Raw genomic sequence first — 27,806 nt, forward strand, 5'->3', positions numbered from 1 at the left:
TATCATAGTGTTTCTTCATAGGAATGTATATGAATTTGATCAATTATTCTTCGTGTTTTGTTAGTAGACATACATATATGTTGACCTATAACGTATACTTTGTTTGAAGTAGGATATGAGTTCTTCCTTTGTTTCTTTATCTTTATAATAAGGTTTACCTCTCGCTAATGAATTGGTTAATTAATCTCTATTTTATTTACTATACTTTATTATATTATAAAAAGTGCCAATGGTTGTTGAATTTACCTACAATTGCAATTGAATGAGCAAATGGATGAGTACAAATAAATATGGAAACAAAAGTTGGTTATGTAGTTTTGAAAATTCTCCTACACCTACGAGGCCTTGCTCAGATAGTAATACACTATCAATTCACAATACAAGATGTGGTTTACGTTCAATTCACTCACCAAGTTGCAGCTTCCCTCCTATACATTAACTAATCACTCTTCCTACTACAACTTTTTCGTTGAAAGTATAGTTACAAATTGAACATGAAGAACAATTTGTTTACAAAGAATTTGCACTAAAACAACTCCAAAGAATGAACAAAATAGTGTTCTATAAAAATAATACACAATATCATAAATAAACATTCTTTAAAGAGGTGTTTAGATACTTGTAAAACTTCACTTCAATCCCTTTAAATTGTGTAGGAGTAAGTCTTCAATATGGAATCAAATATATAGAAATCTTTTGGAAGTAGACTTCTTTTAGAAACATGATCTCTTTAACTAAGGAAATTTGGGCAAACCAAAAATCTTCAAACAAATCCTTCCTTTATTTAATATCTATTATGATACAATGTATTAAACTATTGTTTTAAATCCTCTAAGTTATGTAAGGAACAGTTCAAGATTTATCATTCGAAAAGATGCCAACAAATATGACAAGTTGCATAGCAGTTCAGTTACAAGGTAAATTACAACTGGCATTATACCTAAGATGTGTAATTGACACTAACAATATCTCCCTTTGGCTTTTTTGTCAAAAACACAACAATATTCTCAAGTGAGGTGAAAAACAATATTCATAACAATGTTTCCTCTTAATGAAGATAAACTAGGAATTTAATCAATAATACAATAAGAGATTTAGCATTAATAAAAGAAAATTCATAATAATACAATAAGAGATTTAGCATTAATAAAAGAAAATTCATAGAAATCATCCATACTTAAGTAAACAATATGAATTATCCATACTTAAGTACATGCCCAGCAAAAAAAAAAAAAAAACAAAAAATTTTTACCAATAAAAATTATATCAAATCCATATAGTTCTCCATTTAGCTCCATACTCCATTCTTCCCATTTTTTGTTTAAAAAATGCAAAGGCTTGATCAAGTGTCACGAGCAAGAAGATTAGCCTTGTTATGCAAGACTCAAGGTTTCAATTTGTTGGAGAGCTTTATATGACTCTCCAAATGATATAGTTGATTAGTAGACATGTAAGAATTAGAGAAACACCCTAAGTAATATTGATGTAGTACTCACTGAATTTTAATGATAATTATAATAATATGTACATATTTATACACAGTGAATTATGATAAATAAGGAAATAATATCAATTTAATCCCTAAATATCTTATGCTAATATCCTTAATTAGCATATGTCAAAGCTATCAATAAGTCAAGATTGTCAACACTCCCCCTCAAGTTGGTATATAGATGTCTTGCATTCCCAACTTGTCATATCCTTAAAATCGACGAATCTAAAAAAATGAGTAAAGTATTTTGTAAACTATTTCGTGTGCTATGTAACATAATACGCCACCCTATTGGTTTGATGACGAGTTAGTGTTGGCACATACTAGCTAAAGCATTCGCCCGTTGGCAGTATCTAAGGAATTAATCGCAGGCTGTATTCAAGTGAAGAAAAATTACACCCAAGAAAGTTCCTGCCTAATAAGAGTACACCCCAGAGTTTTGTTTGAGCACTAAGAACATGTCAAGTGCATGAGGAAGCTGTAAGAGACTTATTTGTCTTTAAGACCATGCCGAACATGAAACACCACCAAGACATAGTACGCTCGATTTGCATGAATAATGTTCAAGTGGATCTTGTATCGAGTTTAGTTGGGAGTTGTTGGGATTCTATAGCAACATAAACAAAGATCAGAGTAAAGAGCAAAGTAGCAAGATATATGAAAGATTGCTTGTACACTAAAACAAACCAACTAAACAAATCATCACAGCAGCATAGTTGGTCATTTCTCAACAAGAGTCAGTTGGATTGATTTGACCCTCCCTATGACCGATTAACAATAACTTAAACCTTTGTCAAATTCTCTTTTACATACCTTAGATTTTCTTGGGCCATGTGGTATTTGTTGAGGGTGTTCGTATGGATCTGAAAAAGGTTAAAGCTATCTTGGATTGGAAGAAATTGAAAAATGTATTAGAAATTCAGAGTTTCTTTGGGTTGGCAGGATATTATTGAAGGTTTGTTGAGGGCTTTTCATTGATAATAGCCCCATTAACTAAGTTGTTAAGGAAGAACACTCTTTTTAAGTGGATAGATGATCAACAGACTAGCTTCGAAAGGTTCAAATCTCTATTGACTGAGGCTCCCATTTGATAGAATCGAAATCTGGTAAAAACTATATGGTATACAGTGATGCTATGCATGTTGGGCTTGGGTGTGTTCTAATACAAGACGGAAAAGTGGTAGCTTATGACTTGAGACAGCTTAGGCCACACCTTGAGACAACTTAGGCCATGTGAGCGTAATTATCTGACTCATGATTTTTAGTTGGTGATTTTCATTTTCACTCTTAAGATATGGAAACACTATTTGTATGGTGAGAAGTGTATTATTTACATGGATCACAAGAGTCTTAAATATCTACTCATCTAGAAAGAGCTTAATTTGAGGTAGTGCGGATGGATTGAGCTACTAAATGATTATGATTTCGAGATATAGTATCATCCTGAGAAGGTTAATGTAGTAGCCGATGTGTTAAGTAGAAGAGCGATGTTTGAGTTGAGGGCAATGTTCGTTCGTTTCAGTTTATTTGATGATGGGAGTATTCTAGTTGAGTTGCAAATAAAGCCTATTTGGGTTCAAGAAATCAGAGGTAAGAAACAGTTGGATGATTCTTTAGTGCCTCAGTTTAAACAGGTTGAACAGGGCTTGACTAAGGAATTTAGGATTAATTTTAAAGGTATTTGTGTTCCAGAAGAAGATATTGTGTATCGAATGATAAGAATTTGTGTCAGTCCATACTGCAGGAAGCAAATAGTATCCCTTATGCTATGCATCCTAGTTGTAATAAGATGTATCGTGACTGAAGAGAATGTCATGTGTGAAATGATATGCGATTTGTGCAAGTATACACGTCGAATCAAGTAATAAAGTGATGAGTGAGTATCGTTCCCACGAGGATCAAATTAAGGCACAAAAGTGATCAAGTTATTATAATAGAGTGTTTTTAATGCTATGGAAAAAACAACGATAAATATGTAGTGGCAGTTAAAGGAATAGTGATGTATGCAGTATGTGGAATTAAGGAATACTTGGAAATGCTATGGCAAAAAAATAGTCGAAATGTAATGGCAATTATAAGAATGATTATGTGAATAATTTGTAACTGAACAAATAAACAACTAAGGATGTGATGACAAAGATACTACGGTAAGAGATAAGGGATAGACGATGTTGATATAGAAGGTTGGAATTACTAACAATCTACCCTTACTGTCAGAAATGCCTCGGCAAAATCATAATCAATCTACTGCTCAGAAGAGTTCTAAAGTGGTCTGCTTCTTTCGAGAGCAAAAACCATAAGTTACCTTGCCATTTTCAATAGGCCTTTAATATGGTCACTTACACTATTTCCTTTTGTATAAATGTTGCTCTATGTCTAGAGTCTACTACAAGTATCTGCTGAGTACTTGCTCATGTCATTCAATTTTGGTCCAACTAATCCAACCTTTTCAAAATTAAATTAGTTTATAGGCATGTTACACAATCATATATGTTTAGAGATTGCACGCATACAATTTAGAAATATAAACAATTGAATGGAATAGTAAATTAATTCTGATCAATGCTTCAACCATTAAAGAAAATAAAGGTTTCATCATGTAATCCATATCGCCAAATATGATAGTTTTTGTAGTGCCTTGGTGGCAGACCAAATCGAGCCTTTGTTGTAACACCCTAAACCCGATCTGATGAATGGAATCTGAATCTTGGGTGTTACCACTCTAATACATATGTAACTTAACTCTACTTACACAAATACAATCGATTTGAACTACTTAATTACAAGACTTTATAATACAATACATAAGTATAAACATTGAAGAACTTCAGTTATAATACATAGGGAATTTGAAATGATGTCCTAGTCTAACATAGTTATCCTAATTCAAGGGTTTCTATGTGCCAAACAGACTCGATCACACCATCAATGCTTGTTATATATGTATAATAATATGATATCCCGCTCATTGGGTTAGTCCTAGCATCGTTCCCCCAAGCACAACCTCACATTCAACCTGAAATAGAAAACACAATCCATATAAGTTCATGAGAACTTAGTGAGAAATAATAATTTATACCTTAGTCGTTGATTTTCATAAACAGGCAGGTAGAGTTCAACACCATCAGCTCATTTTCTTAAAATATTCAGTTGCTTGTCACTAGGAACAGTTTACCATTAACGAAATATAATCATTTCTTTTATCTAGTATATCATGGTTAATTTCCCTTAACATTGTTTCATTAGTGGTTTTATCCCTTTTAAAACTTCTTCCTTTCATACTAATCTTAATCATGATTCCTTTACTCAATGATCTTCGCAAAACAAAGTTTGAATTCAATTTCTTTACCTTATATTTCTTTGACTACCCATTCTTCTTATTGTTCACTGATAGATACCCTTCATCAAATGATTAGATGTAGCCTTTACTCAGGTTTGGTTTTAATTTTATTTAACCCATAATTTGAACTCACCACATCCTCTGGCGCATTCTAGTTTCTCTGTTTTTGCTTTAAGACCATACAGGATATGCCATAACATTTCATACGAAGCTTACCACAAAGGAAGCTCATTAGAATATTTCCTTGAATGTGTAACATGATACGCCATAGGGGCTTTTCCTTCTGAGTTTATTACAATTATTGTTCCTTCAGAGTTCACTGTGAATACCATTTCTTTTTCTCAGGGTCCGCCACAGAGGAATTTCCTTCATATGGTTGCCACAAAGGTCATTCTTTAGATTACGCCATAAAAGCATTCCCTTCATAGATCGCCACAAAGGTTTCCTTTTCTTAAATCGTCACAAACTCTTCCTTTTCATAGATCACCACAAAGGATTCATTTTCATATATCACCACAAATGTTTCCTTTTACTAGGGTGTTCACAATAAGGATTCACTTAGACTCACATTTCGTGAGGTTTGCCCCTTATCGTCCTAGGTCACGTAGAAAACTCCTTTTAAGTAACCATCTTCTTTTAGTTATTTTCCATATGATGCCAGAGCCCATCTATGGTGTTACACGATATAGTGTCATGGCCATGGACTCTCTTTTAGAGATTCATATCAAAGATTGCATTTTTAGTCTGAATGGACCCCTTTAGACGACTCAGCGGAGACAGAAACAGACTTATCCTGCTCAAGCCCATTCTCATTAGAAAATTTCAAATAGCATACAACTAAGATGCATATACATAATCCAGACATCCACGTGCAACCATACTTTATACCGACTTACTTGAACTTCACAAATCTGTACCATGTATGCATACCATTTTCAACAAACATTAGCACAGTCATAAACATACTTCAGTAATCACACATAGGGTCATATGCATAACGTATTGTAACCTCAATGATTATAGCATCATCTTTCAGCCACTTCCTTACAGATCTATAGGTACTATATTCATACAAACAAGAGTCAACCTAGGGACTCATCTGGTTCTCACCTACTGCAATTCAAAACTCTAGATCTAGACTTCCATCGTGCAATCAACAGCAACTACTATTGTAGAACAAAGAAACTCATCAAGATTTATTCATAGACCCCTTTTTTCCATCATTTTTAACACTAGAAATCCCAAGCAGGGTCTTTTTATCCTTTATCATACTGATCTTCTAAGTCTAACAGATTTACTCTTCACAACACAACATGTAAAGTCATAAATCTTACCTCGACGTGGTGTAATCATTGGTAATGATCCAAATATACAACTTTAGCTCAAGAGGAAGAAGGAAAGACTTTGGGTTCCTTTAGATCTAGATAGAAATACTTCTTGAAGAATGAAGAACAAAACTCCCTCTTTTTAGACCTAAATACCTATATATAGAACCCAAGCTTTTATTAGAACCTACCACGAGTCACACACTATCAAAGCTACCTTTATAAATGGTTTACAGTAAATAGAAATCCAATACTTTTATATTACTGGTTCGTTGCTTTGTTCCTTTCCAACTATCTCGTTAGAACGTAACTAGCACAACAACTCACTAAACTGAACATACAATAACTTTGGAAGTAACCCCCTACTTATAAGGTTCTCAACACTTTTACCAAATCTCTTCTTCTTTATAACTTAATACATTTAAAAAAAAACTCTTGCTTAATAATCCGATACATACTATGTGCCCCACCTATATGCCAGAACAAAAATTAAACGGATAGGACTATGTCATTCAAGCTACTTTCGATTTACCCATCCAAAGCTGGGTGTTACATTTGTGGCATATTATTTGGGAAGCCTTTATGGCGAGTCATCTGGAAAGCCTATTTGGAGAATTCTATAACACCTAAGTGGCGAGTTGTTAGTCCACCTTTGTGGTGAGATCTTGTTATGCCTTTAAGGCATTTTTTGAAAGAATTCTCAGTAGTGTACTTGATTGATGAACCCACCATTGTAATCCGCCAAGATAGAAAGCTTGCGTATTCGAAATTACGGGTGGTGTTAGTGTTCGCTAAACCTGGGAATTCTAACATTATGCATCTGTAATAGGCCAATTTTGGCCTGGGCCCAAATCACAATTACAAAAGTAAACCCAATAAAAAGTCCAAAATTTAAACAGCCCATTTACAAATTAAAACCCAAGACCCTAGCCCAATCCAAACCCAAACTAACCCTAGCCCAATTAGCCCAACACCTAAACAAAACAAAATAAACCATAGCCCTTAACCCTCTTCAGCTGTCACCGCTGCACTCTTCCCACGCTCGCCACCACTGCCACATTAACCTCCACATCAGTACGTCCATACATAGCTAGCTTCCATACCTACAAGCAAGACAAAAAAAAAGGGACAGACACAAAAGCAAGAAAAGAAGAAGAAGAAGCAGTAGCAAAAACAAAAATATTGTAACGAAATTTTTTCGGCTATAAAAAGCCACCACACACAAGTTATAATTTTTACGGAGATTGAAATACAAAAATTGAGAAATCAATCAAAAGAAAAAGTTCCAAAAGGTTGCCTTTCTATTTTTGTTTTTATTTTTCTTTTCACCTGATATTTGCTTTCATTTTAAAGAAGAAAACAAAAAAATATATAAATGAAAAGAGTAAAATCTTACCTCTTTTTTGCATTTGCGCCGCCATAAGTGGCCAAGGTTCATCAGTTCTGATGAAAATAGACATCTACTTGGGCTCGAGGAGTCGAAAATCGAAAAAAATGGCCTTCTTTCGATTTTTCGGCCACTGCAGCTACCATGGTGGTCTGATGACCGGAGCTTGGCTGAATTTTGGGGAGAGTGAGAGAGTGTTGAGAGGTTTTTAAAGTTTTTTTTCCAAAGAAAGGGTATAAATGATTTTTTTGGGCTAAAATGTGACTTATATAGTTGGTCTAAATGGCGCTGTTTTGATAGTCAATCTCAGAGGCTAAAACGACGTCGTTTTGGCCATTGACACGAGACCCGACCTGCTTTAGCCTGGGATCCGCGTGTTTTTTAAGGCTAATTGCACCTTTAGCCCTTCCGCTTCTTAGTTATTTTGCAATTAAGTTATTTTTTATTTTTATTTGTACCTTATAATTTGTTCCGATTACATTTTAGTCCATATCTGAGCGACGCTGTTTTGGAGGAGAAGGGAGAATTTCCCATTTAGTCCCTCTTTCTTATTCGTGCGTTACAACTTGGTCCCTCACCTTGTTTTCATTCTCGATTTTTACCCAAATTTCATATTAAACTTCAATTTAGTCGTTGTTGCACTTATTTTATTATAATTTAATCCCAAAACTCATTTTTTATTTTCAATTCGATCCTTAGTCTATGTGATTTCAAATTTTTATTATTTAAAGCTATTTCAAACATTGTTTTTGATTTATTTATTTAGTTTCAATTTTTAATTAAATTTTTAATGATATTTATTTATTTACTTAATATTTCTTTTATTTTATTTTTACATTCGATCTCTTTTATATTTTCTTTTATGTCTTTTTATTTATTTATTCATTATTCCAAAATTTAGATTTTATTACTACTATTACTTTTATTATCTTTTTTATGTTATCATTATTATTGTAGTTGTTCTTATTCATGTTGTTAGTTATTTTATTTATTTATTTATTTTTCTTTGAATGTTCATATTAGCATTAAAAGTTAGTATGTCATGTGATTATCATGAATTGTTTTTATTAGTGTATTTATATTCTTGCTATTTATTAGCGTGACAATCTTATTCACAAATCATCGTTTTAAAGAAAAATACATTTCGTTTAATTAATAGACTTATTATTATTCAAAAATTCTCAAAATAAGGCAATGTTTCGTATTTAGAGATTCGAGAAAGTCGTGCCTTCACTTACGGGGTTTTGATCTTTCTCGTTGGGTCTAAATAACCGAATATTCTTTTAAAATTAAAATACATAAGATTTAAAATAAAAATAAAAGGAAAACTTATTCTGGAAGGTTCAAAATATCGTGTCCTAACTTACGGGATGTGACATTTTGTTATCTCAAGACGAGAGAGTCTTTACCATTGGTTTAGATTTATTCAATTAATTTTTTTAACAAGAAAAATAATATCATCACAAAGAGGGATCGTATTTTAAATTCTTTCCAAGTTTTCAACTTTTGACATTAAGACAGTAATTAATCAATTAGGTACCAATTTTGGGCCTGACAAGGGTGCTAATCCTTCCTCGCTCGTAATCGACTCCCGAACCCGTTTTCTCAAATTTCGTAGACCAAAATCGTTGTTTTAGTAAAATCAAAACATTTTATTAAAACGATCAAATTGTGAGGTGATCCAATCATACCTAATAAAAAAGATTGGTGGCGACTCCAATTTTCATTTTTAAATAAAAAGTTGACCTCTTTTTCAGAAAAAAATGGTTTCAACAGTATCGAAGTCATTTGGGATTCTTTTGGATGATCTAAATTATAACATTCATCGGAATAAGTTCGTTGTCTGGACTGATTTGAAGATACGTTATGATTGGCATTCTGACAGCCGCCAGAGATAATATAAGAATCTGCCAAGAGTAGTATCTGTATGTATATCATTCTAAGGAATGCATCTAGCTTCTATCTTCAAAGATATTGTGAAATAGGACTGCAATAAAGTGTGAAGTCTATGATCCGCTAATCAAGAGGAATGTGCATGAAGGGGTCAAGTACAAAGGTTAGTGTATAATCATCCGCAAGGAATAAAAAAAATATCTGCCAAAGTTTGAAAGGAAATCCAGAATCCTTAAGTTGAGGAATTTGACAACTCATTTAAAGGTAATATTGGTTGAGACTCATTAAGTTCCTTTCAACTTACAAGCGCCTATTTCTAATGTAGGTTTTTGGAATTGAACCAGTGCACCAAGAGGGACCAAGTCAGGAATGTACCAATGTGGCAGTTCAAAAAGTGATATTATGCATATAGAAGGTCACTCTTGAGAATATGGAAATAGTAATCTACGCCATGGTTAAGTCTGGTTTAATAAAGATTTAAATAGTAATATCTTATATAGCTTTTGAGAATCAGTTGTAATTAATAAATGTTGCCTTCAAATCTTTTGACTTAAAAAAGAATATAAATAAATTAGAACTATGTCAAGTATGATTTTCCCCAGCTATAAATTTTTTGTTAATATTTAAGTATTGTGGCATCCTATATCCAGGTCTAGTAAATCGAATCGGGTATAGGGTGTTATAGGTATTTTTTTTTCTTGCTTTGATTGTGGTTCTAGTGATATTTGGTTGCTAGTTTAAGGTAAAGGATGTGTGAATTGCTTGATTGTGGATTTTCTTGCGTTTGGTTTTCAAAAAAGGGAAATGGTAAGTGGATTAAGAATTGTTGTTAAATTTGTTAAGTTAGAGATGATAACTCTTGAAAATAGTTATATTTAAGGCCTCTAAATAGAATTAATTGGTTGTAATTAAGTGAATACATTTTCATTTTTAGGATATTTTTAGAACATTGCATAACGAAGGTTGGATTATGATATAATGGTCATTATTTGTTACTTTTATCACTTAGGGAGGAAATGTGTGGTTTTGTGTGAACATAGGTGTAGGAAGCGCAAGAAGATGAAGAGGGAAAATAAAAGAAGTGAAATATTATCGTGGCAAATGGTGAAATTGATTACTTATAGATTTGCCATTGTAATTCCAAGAAGATTACTCAGCACTTTATCCACATTATTCTCAGCCATTGTACATATACCAGAAAATCCAACCTGAAAAAAGGAATGAAAAAAGTGTGCTGACATGGGATGGATCTACCCAATAAAAGAAGGATAGAGAAGAAGATAAAAAAGGGAAGAATAATTTGTGTGAGAAAGAGACTGCTGACAAAAATCTTCTCTCTGCACAGAGAAAAACTCCGTTGGAGAATTTTAGAGAAAGAAAGGGTAACAGCTATAGAGAGTAGAATCCAAACATGAAAAATGGGAAGAGACAACTATCTTGGATTCACATACGATCGAAAGATAAAAGAGAAGCTGGAGTGTGGCGAAAAAACCTACAGTTTTGTCTTTAGTTTTCCTAATTTCTATTATTCAAACTTCTTTAAATGTTGATGAATGGTTTAAATTTGGAGTTTACTTTTCAACCCATGAACTAAACCTTTTCTAGGTTGGAGTTATTTGGCTGAATGTTTATCATCTTTAATGCTCATGACTTGAGATTGTCTATATTATTGTTTCATTCGATTTATGCCTATTTTAAATATATGCATGTAAGCTTTAGACAAAGCTGATTGTGTGTCTTCATAGATGTATTTTTAATTCTGAAAAGGTTAAATATACCGGATCTAGAATCTTTTAATGCAAGCAAATATTCGATAGAATATTCGTAGAACTCTAGACAAAGATGTTGCGAGTTATGCAGAGAAGAATGTTCATTACAGTTATTAATTCAGAGTTCTCTAGACATATAGTAACTTAAATTTTTAGCTGAAGATTTACCTATTGAAAGAGGCAGGTTACAATAGTAAATCTCTGAGCAATTGATTAGCCAATACTTTGACATGACATTACTATGATATGAGCATTTCACATAAATAATTCCAGCCCTATTCATTCAACAACAGAGTTACTCTTGCTTTTCTCTGCAATTTGCCACTACATTTTATTTGCCATATCAATTCTTTGGTTTTAGAATTTATTTACATTAATTCATTATACCAACATTTTATTCAATTGAACAATATTTCTTGCTATTCAGTATAGTTAATAGGATTATAATAACTTAATCAATCTCTTACCAATTTATGATCCCTGTGGAGACGATACTTATCACTTTATTACTTGAATGATGTGTATGCTTGCACAATTGCATTAGTTATTTACACACAACAAGTTATTGGCGCCATTGCTGGGGATCTGCAGTACTGGTGAAAAGTTGATTTGTTATTATTCTTGTTATTTTTGTTAGAACAGTTAATTAGTATTTTATTTGATTTTCAAGTTTGTATTATTTCATGGGAAGAAGTATTCAAGAGGACATAGAATACTATTTTGATCTTGAGATTGAAAGGGCATTACGGTAAAGAAGGAAAGCATTAAGAGAAATGGAGAGGATTATAAATTATCCAATCAGAGAAGATCAGATGCTATAAAATGAAAGGAATGCTGATATTCCTTGAATCTTAGATGATAGAGATAGACCCATCGGAGAACATGTAGTGCCTACTTTGGGTGATCTAAGTCCAGGAATTGTTAGGACACATACTCAAGCTTAACACTTTGAATTAAAACCAGTAATGTTTCAGATGCTATAGACGATAGGGCAGTTTAGTGGTTTACCAACTAAAGATCCCAGATTGCACTTGAGACTTTTTCTTGAAGTCTGTGACTCATTCAGGCAACAAGATGTTCTTGAATATGCCCTTTGATTAAAATTATTCCCTTATTCATTGCGATTTCGTGCCAAATCATGGTTGAATACATTACCATCAGGTACGGTGGTATCTTGGAATAAAATGTGTTACAGATTTCCACTTAGGTACAATCCTCCCAACATGAATGCCAAGCTAAGAAATAATATTACATCGTTCAAGCAATCTAAATATAAGACATTATACGAAGCATAAGAGCGTTTCAAGGAATTAATTAGAAAATTCTCGATGCATGGTCAGTATTGGACACAAATGGAAATGTTCTAAAATTGATTAAATGCTCATGCACGAATAGTGGTGGATGCATCTGTTAATGGGACATTGCTTAACAAATCCTACAATGAAGCATACGAAATTCTGGAAAGAATAGCAAATAATAATTATCAGTACCCCACTACTAGAGTTGGTATTGGTAGAAGAGTTGTTGGAGCAATGAAACTTGATGCGATTACATCGTTAACAACTAAGGTACATCTTTAACAAATATGATTAAAGCTCTGAAAAGACCTTCTACAATGCAAAAGATGAAGGTTACAAAACTAGCATGTGTATATTATGGAGAAAATCATGTTTTTGATCAATGCCCATCCAATCCAGCCTCTACGTATTACATAGGAAATTTTAATCATATCAACAACAAACCCTACTCCAACACTACAATCTAGGGTGGAAGTGACATCCAAATTTCAAGGAATGGGAAATGCTAGCACTGTTAATAGACAAAATGTGGCTGGTGTACCACTTGGACATAGTCAACCAATGCCACAGCAAAATGTGCAACAAAGTTCGTCATCTTCAATATCAACTATGGAAGCTTTATTAATAGAGTATATGGCTAAGAATGATGCAATTATTCAGAGCTAGGCAGCTTCCTTAAGAGCTCTAGAGAATCAAGTAGGACAAATTGCCACTTCATTAAGCTTCAGAAAATAAGAAGCATTGCCTAGTGACACAAAAAGTTCTAGATCTCAAGGAAAAGAACAATGTAAAGCCATACACTCTGGAGTGGCACTCAGCTACCAGGAGTTGTGAATGATGCCTTATCTAAGGAGGAAAGTTTTGAAGTTCCTGGAAGCATAACTTTTAAACCAAAAGTGGAACAAACTACAAAAGATGGGAGTAAACAAAAGCATACAGAAGCAAATTCATATTGCTGAGCCAATAAAAATGCCATGGTAAAACAACCTTAACAAATGGAAAGAAGGCCACCGACACCTTTTCCTCAACGTTTCCAAAAATTGAAACAAGATGCTCAATTCAAGAAATTTCTGGAGGTCTTGAAGCAATTACACATCAATATACCTTTGGTGGAGGCATTAGAACAAATGCCTAACTATGTAAATTTATGAAAGATATCCTATCAAATAAGAGAAGGTTAGGGGAGTTTGAAACTGTTGCACTCACTTAAGGGTGCACAACAATGCTGAAGTATAAACTACCACCAAATTTAAAAGATCCATGGAGTTTCACTATACCCTGTTCGATTGGAAACCATTATTTAGGCAAAGCATTATGCAATTTAGGTAATGTAATGCCTATGCCTGTTTTTAGGAAGCTTGGGATAGGAAAGGCAAGACCTACTATAATCATACTACAACTATGATAGATCATATGTTCATCCATAAGTTAAAATTGAAGATTTACTGGTAAGAGTTGACAAGTTCATCTTTCTAATAGACTTTGTTATTCTAGAATGTGAAGTAGATAAAGAGGTACCTATAATACTTTGATGACCTTTCTTAGCAACTGGTAGAATATTAATTGATGTACAGAAAGGTGAGCTAACCATGAAAATTAATGATCAGTAGTTTACTTTTAATGTGTTTGATGTTTTAAAGTGTGCAAATCCAGATGAAGAATGCTATGCTGTAGAATTTGTTGACATTGTAATTCAGGAAGAATTTGTAAGACATATGCACAACAATTTTGATGCAGACTTTTTCAAATTAAATGAAACAGATTTGACTGAAGAATCTAAAGAACTTATGTAAACTCAACACTTTGAAAATGGGTATAGAAGAAGCTTTGAATCATTAGATTTATCAAGTCCCTCTTTCAACCCTCCTCGTTCATCAATAGAAGATCCACCTGTGCTGGATTTTAAGCCATTACCTCTGCATTTGAAGTACGCTTATTTGGGAGATAATGATACACTGCCTATAGTTATTTCTATCGAGCTTACAACAGACTAGGAGATGAAATTACTGGAGGTCTTAAACAAATCCAAGAAAGCTTTAGGATGGTCAATTGCAGATATCAAAATATCAAAGGAATTAGCCCAACAATCTGCTTGTAGAAAATCTATTGAAGATTTCTATGGCAAATCTATTGAAGAGTAATTGAGACTGAATCCTGTCATGAAAGAAGTAGTTAAGAAGGAGATTATCAAATGGTTGGATGCTGATATTATATACCCAATTTTTTATAGCTCTTGGGTGAGCCATGTTCAATGTGTACTCAAGAAAGGAGGAGTCACAGTAGTAAGCAATGATAACAACGAACTCATTTCCACTCGTACTGACACAGGTTAGAGAATTTGTATGGATTATCAAAAGCTTAACAAAGCAATGAAGAAGGATCATTTCCCTCTACCTTTTATAGATTAGATGTTGTACAAACTAGTAGGGAAAGCCTTCTACTATTTTTTAGATGGCTACTCAAGGTACAACCAAATTTCCGTATCTCCTACTGATCATAAAAAAAACTAAATTCACTTGTCCTTATGGAACATTTGCTTTCAAAAGAATGCCATTTGGGTTTGTAATGCCCTAGCAACATTCCAATGTTGCATAATGGCAATATTTTCCAACATGATGGAGAAATTCCTTGAAGTATTCATGGATGATTTCTCGGTGTTTGGCAACAGTTTTGAAGATTGCTTAAAAAATTTGGAGTTAATACTTTGTTGATGTCAAGAAACAAATCATGTGTTGAATTGGGAAAAATGCCACTTCATGATTTATGAAAGCGTTGTTTTGGGGCACAAAATTTCAAAGTAAGGAATTTCCGTCAACAAAGAAAAAATAGAATTCATTAAAAAGTTGCCACCACCTACTTCAATGAAAGGAATCAGAAGCTTCCTCGGGCATGCTGGATTTTACTGTCGCTTCATCAAGGATTTTTCTAAGATATCAAAGCCTCTATGTCAATTGTTGGAGTAAAATAGACCATTTCATTTAGACGAGTTATGCTGAAAGGCGTTCAAAGAGTTAAAGGAATGATTAACTACAACACCTGTAGTCATTGCACCAGACTGGACTCTACCATTTGAACTAATGTGTGATGCAAGTGACTTTGCTGTTAGAGCAGTGCTTGGGCAAAGAAAAGCCAAGATGTTTCATGCTATATATTATGCCAGTCGCACGCTGACAAATTCACAACTCAATTATCCCACCACGGAGAAAGAATTGTTAGTAGTGGTGTTTGCCTTTGAAAAAATCATAGCTTATTTAGAGGGCACCAAAGTCATAGTTTATATAGACCATTATACCATTAAATACTATTAAATACTTGGTGACAAAAAAAGAGGTCAAACCTAGACTCATTAGATGGATATTGCTACTACAGGAATTTGATTTGGAAATCAAAGATAGGAAAGGCATTGAAAATCAAGTGGCTGGTCATTTATCACGACTGGAAGCAGGGAATGAGTACGGTGAGGGTCAAATGATTAAAGATGAATTCCCTGTTGAGCAAATATTGTTGGCTATGGCATTATCATGGTATGCTGATATTGTTAACTTTCTAGTCAGTAGGTTACTGCCACCTACGGTCAATCATCAAGGACAAAGGAAATTCCTTCATGATGTCAAGTAATATTATTGGGATGGGCCATTTCTATTCAAGTAGTGTGCAGATCAAGTAATTTGAAGATGTATTCCAGATGATGAATTTCAAAGTATCCTACATCACTGTCATTCTGCACCTTACGGTGGACATTTTGGAAGTATGAGAACTGCTGCAAAGGTCCTTCAATTTGGTTTTTATTGGCCCACCATGTTTAAAGATGCTAATAAGTTCTGTAAAAACTATGATCGTTGTCAAAGAACCGGTAACTTATCAAGAAGACGCGAGATGCCACTGTAAAATATTTTAAAGGTGGAATTATTAGATGTTTAGGGAATTGATTTCATGGGTCCATTTCCACCATCATGGGGGAAAAATATATATTCTTGTCGTTGTGAATTATGTCTTTAAATGGGTTGAAGTTGTGGCTTTACCTACAAATGATGCTAAATCAGTTATGAGATTCCTACATACAAATATTTTTACCAAGTTTGGTACCCTTAAGGCTTTAATTAATGATGAAGGCTCAAATTTTGACTGCAGATTAGTTGCCAATATTCTGAACAAATATTAGGTTAAACATAAAATTTCCATGAAATATCACCCCCAAACAAATAGACAAGCTGAAATTTCCAACAGAGAAATCAAGTAGATTCTGGAAAAAGTTGTCAATCCCAACCACAAGGATTGGTCAATAAGCTTAGATGAAGCTTTGTGGACTTATCGCACAGCTTTCAAGACACCATTGGGAATGTCACCTTTCAAGCTTCTCTATGGTAAACCATGTCATTTTCCAGTTGAGCTAGAACACAAAGCATTTTGGGCATTCAAGAAACTAAACATGGACTAGGGTGTTATTGCTACTCATCGCCTATTGGAGCTTAATGAGATGGATGAATTTCAAGCTCAAGCTTATGAGAATGTGAGATTGTACCAAGAAAAGACAAAGCGTTGGCATGACAAGAAAATTTTGCCACGGCAATTTGTACCTGGATAACAAGTCTTGCTTTTCAATTCCAAACTTAAACTATTTCTTGGAAAATTAAAGTCGAGATGGTCTGGACAATTCAAAGTCAAGCGTATATATCCTCATGGAGCTGTCGACGTTAAAGATGGAAAAACAATATCTACTTTCAAAGTCAATGGTCAATGCCTGAAACACTATTTTGGAGCTCCTATAATGTGTGACAAAATTTTCATTTCTCTTCAGAATAATTAAAAATTCTCTCCTGCATTTAAATTTTTCTTTTTTTCTTTTTTTTATTTTTTTATTCACTAAACGCATTTAATTTTTCCTTTTTGGTTACAGGTTCTTTTTGCCAGAATAAAAATACTTTAAAAGTAGTGCCTACTTCTTTTATACAATTTTGTCTAATAATTTTGTTATTTCTTTTCTTGTTCCCGCTCAATTTGCTCCTGTGCTGTGTCAGGTAAATCTTTTCACCTACGCCACTGTGATCTTTTCTCTCACTATCTGAACTTAGATAATCAACTTTTCCTTCAAAGCTATCCCTAGTTTTTTTCTTTATCATTATCCTTTGTTAGTTTTTCACCTTTATCACTATAAACCTCTCAATAATTTTCTCACAATTCACATCCCTTTGTCATAATGGCTCGTAATACACCATCTTCCTTACCTACGAAGACCTTTTTCAATAAAACATTTGAAGAAAAATATTTGAAAAACATAGTCAAAAGACCATTTTGTTTTCAAAAGGGCTTCTTTTTTCAATATTCAACTTTCCTGGGTTATGATACCTCAATTTCATCAATAATGGAAAAACATGGCTGGAAACTATTTTGTTCACACCCAGGTGATGTTCTTCCAAAAATGGTAAGAGAATTTTATGCGCATCTAACATCTCCTAACAATGCCTTCATCTATGTCAGAGTTGTTCCTGTTTAGTTTGACGAGGATTCTATTAATGCCCATTACAATTTACCTTAGGGTCCTGATGAACATTCCGAGTTTATGGCAAAGATTACAACAGAAGGGTTACAACAGGTTCTTCAAGATCTTTGTATTGAGGGAACTAAATGGACTGTATCTCGTCATAATTGTTACACTGTTGACAGAGTTTCCCTAAAGCCTCATTGTAGAGTATGGTATCACTTTTTGAAATCTCGATTGAGTCCCTCCACTCATAATTCTACTATTTCTAAAGAAATGATGTTATTACTACATTCAATTATGTTTAGTAGAAAAATCAATGTTGGAAGAATAATTTTCTAGGAAGCTCATTGCTGCACGTAAAAGAATACCAGCGGTTTAAATTTTCTGTCTCTTCTTACGGCCCTCTGTCAGTGTGCAAACGTCCTTGTCTACTACAGTGAGGATACCATAAGCAACAAAGGTGTTTTAATAAAATCAATTGTCCTGCATTTCTTGGGCAATGATATGCCACAACCATCTGGTCCCACATCTACATCGTCAACCCCATTAAATCCCCACACACTTTCCCTAATATGTTGGAACAACAAGTAATAAATACTCTCAAGCAACTCGAACATGAGTTAGGTATGGTGGCAAAGCAAAAAAATCAAATCTCCACTAATTGTGCTACAACAAAAGCCAAAACAACTTTATAGTGGGAATATGTGAAAAAACGTGATGTTGCACTTAAGAAAGCTCTTCAAAACAACTTCACCAAGGCAATGCCTATATTTCTTATGTTTCCTAAAGAACTTTTATCTAATGACGATGAAGAAGATAACGAACCTGTCACTACACACAAGCATACCAAAGAGCCTGCGAGAGATGAAGAACCAACAGAATTTGCACACCTTGACTCTAAAAAGGAGGATGATGACTGACAAAACACTTTTACACCAACCACCACTGTCAAACCACCACAATTCAAGGCACCAATGACTGAACAAGAACGTGAACTCATGACATTAGATACTGATGATGCAGATGAGGTGCCCATTAATCAAATATAGCAAAAAATATTCAAGAAGGCTACCGAAAAAGTAGTCTAATAAGATGTTGGTTTCACAGCAAGGCCGTAACATTATAAGAGATCTGCAAAGAAATCCACCCAACCCAAGTTAAGTAATTTCTTTCCCCTCCAAGCTTTGATTTTTATATTTTCATGATCCTTCATTTTAGTTTTTATCTATTTCATGCATTCATATAGCTTTTAGTAATTTTCCTTTTTCATGTTCATGCATTGAGGACAATGCATCCCTTAGGTTTGGGGGTGTGTTGTGCATATATACTGCATTCTTAATTGTTCATACAGCTTTTTTAACATAAAATTCAATTGCCATTTAACTGTCGGATTATGTGAGTATATGGTTATCAATGATGTTCAATGAAGATAATAAATCTTCTTTGTAAACTTAGAAAATAGGGTGACAGTTGTTTAGGCATATTTAGCATAGGAATCTTTGAATAAATTTCAGTATAGTAATAGGGTATAATTTTGTTAATTTTGTCATGATAAAATAATATGAATACTTCAATGTTTGAACCTGTTTAGTAGGTCAGTAATATTTTGTTTTCTTCATTACATTGTTGACTAGAAAAATGAGTGCAAATATGAGTGTTTGTATAAAAAATTATATATGCATATTCTAAGGACACTCCACTGAATCTTGAGGCTAAATTGTTAAGAAGGTAGTTGTTTGCTCCATCCATCTTTTTAGTTAAAAGCTTTTTGTTTCATGAGTAATTTATATTCAAATTATGACATGATATAATACGTGGCAGTCTAGTGTATGCTCCATTGAGGTTGTCAAGTGTATAATCATATGACAATATGAATTCCCTAAGAAATTTTTTGTTGAAAATTGAATAAGTGTCTAAAAAAAACTAAGTTTAGGAGAGAGATAACCTAAGTATATTAGAGAAATCCGCTATACTTTTAATTGCTTAAATATTTAGAAAATTAAACCTTTTGGAACCATTTTCTGCACTATATTTGCTAAACAGGTTTACAGCAATTGTAAGCAATTTTTCTTTATTTCAGTAGAAGGTTTCTAAGAATAAAGGTATACAGTATGCTTATTACGATTTGGCAGTACATTTGGTGACTAATTTTTTTGGCAATTCCATGCATTCATGCATATTCAAACATCATTTGCTTGAGGAGAAGCAACAATTCAGGTTTGGGGGTGTGATAACTCTTAAAAAGAGTTATATTAAAGGCCTCTAAATAGAATTAATTGGTTGTAATTAAGTGAATACATTTGCATTTTTAGGATATTTTTAGAACATTGCATAACAAAGCTTGGATTGTGATATAATGATCATTATTTGTTACTTTTATCACTTGGGGAGAAATGGTGTGGTTTTGTGTGAATACAGGTGTAGGAAGTGCAAGAAGATGAAGAGGGAAAATAAAAGAAGTAAAATATTATCGTGGAAAATAGTAAAATTGATTGCCAACAAATTTGTCATGGTAATTTCGGGAAGATGACTCAGCACTTTATCTACGTCATTCTCAGTCATCTGTGCGTGTACCAGAAAATCCAACCTAAAAAGAGGAATGAAAAAAGTATGCTGAAGTGGGACGGATCTACCCAATAAAAGAATGAGAGAGAAGAAAAAAAGAAAGAGGAGGAGAATTTGTGTGAGAAAGAGACTGGTGATAGCAATCCTCTCTTTACACAGAGAAAAACTCCATTAGAGAATTTCAAAGAAAGAAAGGCAACAACTACAGAGAGCAGAATACAGACATGAAGAAGGGGAAGAGACATCTATCCTAGATTCATGTATGATCAGAAGATAAAAGAGAAGCCGGAGTGTGGCGAGAAATCCTAAAATTTTGTCTTTAGTTTTCCTGATTTCTGTGATTCAAACTTCTTTAAATGTTGATGAATGATTTAAATTTGGTGTTTACTTTTCCACCAATGATTTGAAATTACCTATATCACTGTTTCATTCGATTTATGCCTATTTTAAATACATGCACGCAAGCTCTAGACATAGTCGATTGTGTGTTGTGTTCATAAATGTATTTTTAATTCTGAAAAGGTTAAATATACTGGATCTAGAATTTTTTGATGAACATGAATATTCGATAGAATATTCGTAGCACTCTAGACATAGATGTTGTGAGTTGTGCAGAGAAGAATGTTCATTGCAGTTATTAATCCAGAGTTCTTTAGACATAAAGTAACTTAGATTTTTAGCTTAAGATCTAGCTATCGAAAGAGGCAGGTTACAGTAGTAACTCTCTGAGCAATTGATTAGACAATTATTTGCCATGACATTATTTTGATATGAGCATTTCACTTGAATAATTCTTGCCTTGTTCATTCAACAATAGAATTACTCTTGCTTTTCTCTATAATTTGCCACTACATTTTATTTGCCATATCAATTCTCTGTTTTTGGCATTTAATTACATTAATTCATTATACCAACATCTTATTCATTTTAACAATATTACCTGCTATTTAGTATACTTAATAGGATTATAATTACTTAATCAATCTCTTACCAATTTCTAATCCCTATGGAGACGATACTTATCACTTTATTACTTGAATGATGTGTACACTTGCACAATTGCATTAATTATTTACACGCAACAAGTTTTTGGCGTCGTTGCCAGGGATCGACAGCATTTGTGAACACATCACACAATTGGCTATGTCTAGAGCTTGTATGCATCTATTTAAAATAGGCATAAATCGAATGAAACAGTGATATAGGCTTATCTCAAATCATGAGCATTAAAGATGATAAATTTTTGTTAATATTTAAGTATTGTAGCATCCTATATCCGGGTCCGATAAATCGGATCGGGTATAGGGTGTTATAGAATTTTTTTTTCTTGCTTTGATTGTGGTTGTAATGATATTTGGTTGCTAGTTCAAGGTAAGGATGTGTGAATTGCTTGATTGTGGATTTTCTTGGATTTGGTTTTCGACAAAGGGGAAATAGTGAGTGGATTAAGAATGGTCGTTAAATTGGTTGAGTTAGAGGTGAGGGATGAGGTTGATAATAACTTTGCTAAGGTTGGGGCTTGATTTATTTAAGATACTGTTTGGATTATCAGTTTAGGGAGTAATGGTGCAAAGATGAGTGACTAAAATGCAAACTTGCAAACTTACTAATAGTTCAATGAGCAATTTGTAACTTTCTAAAATTGAATGACAAAATTATAAATTTACTAATAGTTGAGTGGCTAAATTGTAAATTTACTCATCCTTAGATTTGATGCTCTTTAGCGGGCCAATGACCAACTTGTAACTTTCAAATAATTCAATGATTAATTTCTAACTTTTTCAAATTGAATGACCAAAGTGTAATCTTACTAATAATGTAGTTTACCCCTTAATCATTCGTTAGTCGTATAAGTTTTTCCTTTTTGGAAGGTTATTAGTCAAAACAAACAAACAAAAAGAAGGGTGGTCTATCGAGTAAATCAAAACAAATATTTTTCTCTTTCTCATTTGACTATCTTGCATACTCCTCTAGGCTTGAAACGAATTTCACTAGCAATGACCAATACCCATATTACAATGAGAAAGAATATAAACCAACTTCCTAAATTTGTACATGACTAGCTAATCTTTTAAACTGCAGGAGCTTCTAATCGAATATAGTCGTACATAACTGCGTCGAATAAGGCATGGCTTCTTGTCTGAGTTAGAAAGATCGTGTTGTTCCCTCTTATAAATCTATTACCAGGTATATTAATACTATACAATCTGTACAAGCCGTGGATTCCATGCCTTGCTACGGCATTATCGTAACCAATTCTTGTCGTCGTAAAACAAGGTTGAATAGCATCTGGATTGTTGAACCGAATCTATGAATGCATTGGCAAAGGGTTCATCAGATATGTAGTTAAACACATTAAACCTGATATATGATGGCTGAAGAAGTGAGATAAGAATTATCTTATACCTGTAATTCAGCATACGAAGCTGCTGCCAAGGCTAGTTGGAGAGTGTAGTTTCCTTTCTCGTTAACATCTTGGAGATTGTATTTAATCTGCCATGTGGTTGTTGACAAGTCGGTAATATTCCCTGTATTTCTGTAATTCAAAACATAAAAATAAAAATAAAATAAAAAAATCAAACACCCTGAAAAATATTCGATGATGTTCAGGGAGTTAGCGTGTTGAAATTGGCACCTGAGAACATGAGCAAAGAACCAATCCCGAGAATAATTGCTGACACCCACAGTGTAGACGACATCACCATGACGATAAAAATCTGAGTAGCGATCCCACAATCCGTATTGTCTGAATCTGTTCGTTGTAAAGCGTGATAAGTTGGTGAAATCTGTGTTGAGATATTTGGGCTGAAAGATGCTACCATGGAGTTAAAACAGAGCTTACTTGTCGGCGGCATCGAGGCACAATGGGTTAACAAATGTTGGGTCGGGTTCCGGTATGAAGAACTCAGCAGCCGTCCGGTCAGGAATCCCGATTTCCCACAATGTAGGGCCGTTTCTTGGAGGATCATATATGAGGGTACCCAAGTTGACCTTGTTTCCTGCATATGCATGCATTCAGAAAAGGGAACCACTTTGCTCAAGGTCATAACAGGGAACTGTGAGCCATTAGATTATTATTATAGACTTAAGTTGTTTAGGAAATTAATTTAATATTTTTATAAAATTTTAAACCCTAAATACTAAAATCTAAGATTCTAAAATTTTATATTATAAAGTTCTAAATCCTTAAAGTAAAATCCTAAATTTTAAAAGTAAAAAAAAAAAAATCAATCACTCACAATTGTCCGTAGATTCATGTACTGTGATTTTACCATTTTACTTCAGAAAACTGGTTTATTATGAAAGGAAAAAGAAGGTAACATGACTGTTAATCATTTTCCTACCGAACGCACAGACCGTTTTAAGACATTGATATTTTTTTCTTGTGAGGTATAAAAGCCAGGATTTGTATTTTAAAATTTAATATTTAAAGTTGAACATTTAGAATTTAAAGGTTATAGTTTAGGGTTTTAGTGTTTTGCATTTGGGTTTGTATGAAATATTTTAGGATTTAGTATTTATGATTTAAAATTTAAAATAAATTTATTTATACAAATTAAAAATAAAATAATAAAAATTTCATTAGTATAGAGGATAATCAGCATAGACTTGTCCATGAAAATCCAACAAGAGCTAGTTTGAGGGGCCAGAAAGGAAGCCCAATAGTTAAGCCGACAAGAAGTTGATTTATTTAGAGATTAACTTTACCAGGTTGAATGGTGATGCTGAGATCCAATTTGTAGTCTCCAATGAAACCATGGACCCATGCGTACAAATTATACTCCCCTGGCCGGACATTTTTAATATTGAAACGGCCAGTGTTGTCTGTTTCGGTCCAAAATTGATAGCCCTGGAAACAGAAAAGATGATAGCAAAAACCAGCCTCAGTCCCTCGTTAACCTTGAATTATTGATATCAGATACAACTTTGTTAAACAGTAATATTAACCTTTCCTTCCGTTTGCCATGATCCTACATTTCCAGGCACTGCCAACCCCACAAAGGCGGATTGCGCCTGCATTAATTCCTCATCCACGCATCTGAACCCACACAATGAAAATTTTAAGATAAGCTTGAAGAGAAAGGACCAACGAATGTAGGTTAAACAAATACCTGTCTCGTACTAGTAATTGACCGCAAACTTCTCCTCGATCTCCAGCGTGAGGAAGATCTTCTGATCGGGTGAAATTGTATGGCCAGCTTTCGATTTCTTCACTCAACTAATGGTTCACACAAAGTGTTAAATGAGTGTTAAAATGTAATTACATATTATTAGCCGAACTAGCTAGCAGTTAACCAACCTGTCTTTTAGCGTCATTCCAGAGTGTTTTGCGGCAATCATCATCCGAAGAAGCAGAATTAAGAAAGATAAGAACTGGACCAAAAGCTTTTCTCCAAGCCTCTCCTTTCTTGTATGTTACATCTATGTCGATCCCGGTATAATGTGTACTAACAAACATCTAGCTCATGTAAACAATCAACTATTTAGACAAACATTTCAACCCAGATGGAAGGTTGTATATTATTGCATATATGTTTTGTGTTGGCCTGTAAAATAGACTTACAGAGAGAGCTATGGGACCAACATGAGAAGTGAGGTCCTGCTTGTGTGGGCCACCAGTTCGGAATTCATTGCTAGGGGTGATTATCCAGAAACCCACCGCTTCATCATCGGATATCCACCCGTGAAGCTTGTTATCTTTGTTTTCACATGAATATTGGTACTTGTCATCAACCTGCATGCACCCCCACAATTGTCACGGGAATTGCTGTTAATTTAGTATACTCGGACAAAACAGAGATACAGACAAAAAGAAGCCACATTTTTCCAAGGCCATTCCTAAAGAATCCTACTTTACCCCCAAAAGTAAAATGTAAAAGAAAATACCTCTCCTCTAAATTGTGGATTGGATGGATTGGTCATTAGAACAGCTTCCTTGAAGGCAAGAGTCTGACTGCGAGTATTATCTCGATCTTCTCCCCTAGGCATAACCCCTTGTCTGGTGTCCGATATCGCCATGAACCTAAACCTGATTCAAAAATGTCACATGAAACATTGGCATCAATTGGATCTTATATAGTGATCAAGGGTTAATCTTTGGTTTTTTTACTTGTCTTCCTTGAGCTTGAAAACAATTCTTAATTGATACATCTGTGCATCCGGAAAATCCTCCTGGCGCTCGAAAATACCATACATGTATACCCCTGGAACGCCTCGTCGGACTATAAACCTGGGAGAATGTTAAAAATGAAGCATAAGGGCAATCACAATTTGTGTTTTTTTAAGCCGTATAATCAAACTTGTGCAAAATATTGAGGTTTGTTTATAACAATTCCATACCTTTTGTCAATGTTTAAGGGAACTGTCTTGCCATGGTCTGCTCTGAAATCCCAATTTTTGGTAAAGGAAATCTCCACTAGCTCATCAGTATGTGCTATGACCTTCACATGTTTTGTTTCCATTCTGGGAAGTAACATGTAAACAACCAGTGTTAACTAAAGAAGTGACGGGTATTCAGGAAATCATTTATGTGGAAATGGTGGAAAACTCACTTGTCAAAGGTACTGTTATCCCAGACAAAGTCCCAGTACCTGGAATATATAAATCTAAGCAATGGAGAAAATGGTTTTTCCAAATACTGGAAATTTGAAAAACATAAAACAGCACTTTTGCATTCGTTCTAGTTAAAAAGGGGCATACCCTCTATTAGAGTTTGGGTTTCCACATTCAAGCACATTATCCATCCCCATATATTTTATTCCTGTCACATGACCAGATGGGTTCTCAATAGTGACTTCAATAAGTCCATTATCAATAACCACCTGAAAAACAAACAAAAAAGAAAAGAAAAGAAGTCCATTAGATAGTTAATAATATTTTGATATGAAGAAATAAAAGAATTAATAGAACCAGACATCCATGTTCGTTGCACCTAAAACAAAGTGAAAGCAAATTTTTATACTTTCTTACGTTGTGATGACTTATTTGCAACCGGACATGAGGGTTACAATCTCCAAGGTTCAGGATTTTTCTGCAAATCAAACATCCAAGAGTAGTATGTATTTAGTTTTTGTGACATGACTTATAGTTAGTACAGATGTTTAATTTGTCCATGAAAAGAAAAGAAAAACCAAAAATTTATGCTCCAAGAAATTTCCAAAGTAGAATACCAGCATTCTTCCACTAATTTCATGAGCAAACTTAATAGTACCCTCTTTAGTAGAAAATTTTGATACCAAAGACAGAAAAATAACAAGAAAAACCATGCAGTCATATGTTGATGTAAACAAATAAAAGCATTGCAGCAGAGAAAATGTGGAATTTCATTTTCTGGATGATTATTTATACTTTAGGATTGAATTAAAAAGTTTTCAATTTTTCGATCGAGAAAATGTGAAATTTCTAGGATACCAATCACCAACTCTTGTGAGTGGTTGCGGTCACGGGTCATAATTCAACCAACCCCTAACCCCCTGTGTTTGAGTTTATGTGTGAAAAAAGGCCATGGTGTCCCAAACCAATTGGCCTAAACAACTCGTGATATGTAGAGAGAGAAAATGGAAAGATGTGAACAAGGAAACAGTGAACTAGAAACAAAGAATATAAAGTCACAAGGAATTAGATTGCTTAAGGAATAATGACAAAAAATGCAACAGGGTATTCGGACTCATCGACTGTCATGAAAGTAATGCAATCTGTCGCTCTCTCTTTCTCTCACTCTTTTGGGTCTCCACTCTCTAGTACCATAAGCAGAGCAGGGGAAACATGCGGAGTAGAACAGGATAAAAAAATATGGGAGAATGAGGAAGAGCAAAGCAAGAACCTGACAGGGATTTCAGCAGAGCATGCAGAGTAAAAGAGTGACAATTCAACTATCATTAGTAGCCATAGAACAAGCTGTCCCAAATGGCTCCTGTGTGCCACCTTCTCCATCCAGTATTCTTGATGGACTGGAGAGCTGTAAATCGAAAAATACATAACAAAACCATAAAACGCTTTAGAGTTTCAGATGATTTATGATACCCTTAATGCTTTGACAACTCTCAATGGAACACCAGAAATGGGAAGTGGAAGTGGAAGTGGAAGTGGAAGCGGAAGGGGTTACCAGATTCACCATAGAAGGAAAAGAAATCCAATGAGCTTCACAATGTTAGAAGTTTTGAAACCAAATTGGAGATTTTTGTTTGTTTGTTTTTCTTTTTGGGTTGCAAAGTGTCTGGGGTATCGTTACAAAGATATAGAGGGGGAATCTTAA

The 27,806-nt window shown here is 34.0% G+C and overlaps 1 protein-coding gene across 2 annotated transcripts; it reads right to left on the bottom strand.

Annotated features, from left to right (window-relative positions):
• Positions 1-22,468: 22,468 nt before the first annotated feature.
• LOC105804126 (rhamnogalacturonate lyase B) lies at positions 22,469-27,806 on the bottom strand. 2 transcript variants are annotated; one of them, XM_012636617.2, is made up of 17 exons: positions 27,657-27,806; positions 27,375-27,509; positions 26,522-26,582; positions 26,252-26,373; positions 26,104-26,142; positions 25,892-26,014; positions 25,662-25,781; positions 25,439-25,580; positions 25,116-25,286; positions 24,852-25,010; positions 24,664-24,770; positions 24,500-24,590; positions 24,260-24,401; positions 23,394-23,550; positions 23,187-23,303; positions 22,958-23,087; positions 22,469-22,859 (listed from the first exon to the last, which is right to left on the bottom strand). In XM_012636617.2, exons 2-17 carry the CDS (start codon positions 27,482-27,484, stop codon positions 22,623-22,625), a joined length of 2,028 nt encoding a protein of 675 aa, XP_012492071.1. In that variant the 5' UTR covers positions 27,485-27,509; positions 27,657-27,806; the 3' UTR covers positions 22,469-22,622. The 2 variants fall into 2 exon arrangements, with proteins under 2 accessions (XP_012492071.1, XP_052479177.1); XM_052623217.1 differs by lacking the exon at positions 27,657-27,806 and having other exon boundaries at positions 27,380-27,481.

The sequence above is a fragment of the Gossypium raimondii genome, chromosome 11, assembly GCF_025698545.1.
Source record: "Gossypium raimondii isolate GPD5lz chromosome 11, ASM2569854v1, whole genome shotgun sequence".
Classification (NCBI taxonomy): Eukaryota; Viridiplantae; Streptophyta; class Magnoliopsida; order Malvales; family Malvaceae; genus Gossypium; species Gossypium raimondii.

What these genes read in the sequence shown, in the direction of transcription:
- LOC105804126 (XM_012636617.2), bottom strand. Translation starts at nt 27,484, where the DNA reads ATGGAGAAGGTGGCACACAGGAGCCATTTGGGACAGCTTGTTCTATGG. An exon ending in GATAACAGTACCTTTGACAA is followed by an intron (nt 26,015 to 26,103) that starts GTGAGTTTTCCA and finishes GTTACTTCCCAG; the next exon opens with AATGGAAACAAAACATGTGA. An exon ending in ATCCACAATTTAGAGGAGAG is followed by an intron (nt 25,287 to 25,438) that starts GTATTTTCTTTT and finishes GGGTGCATGCAG; the next exon opens with GTTGATGACAAGTACCAATA.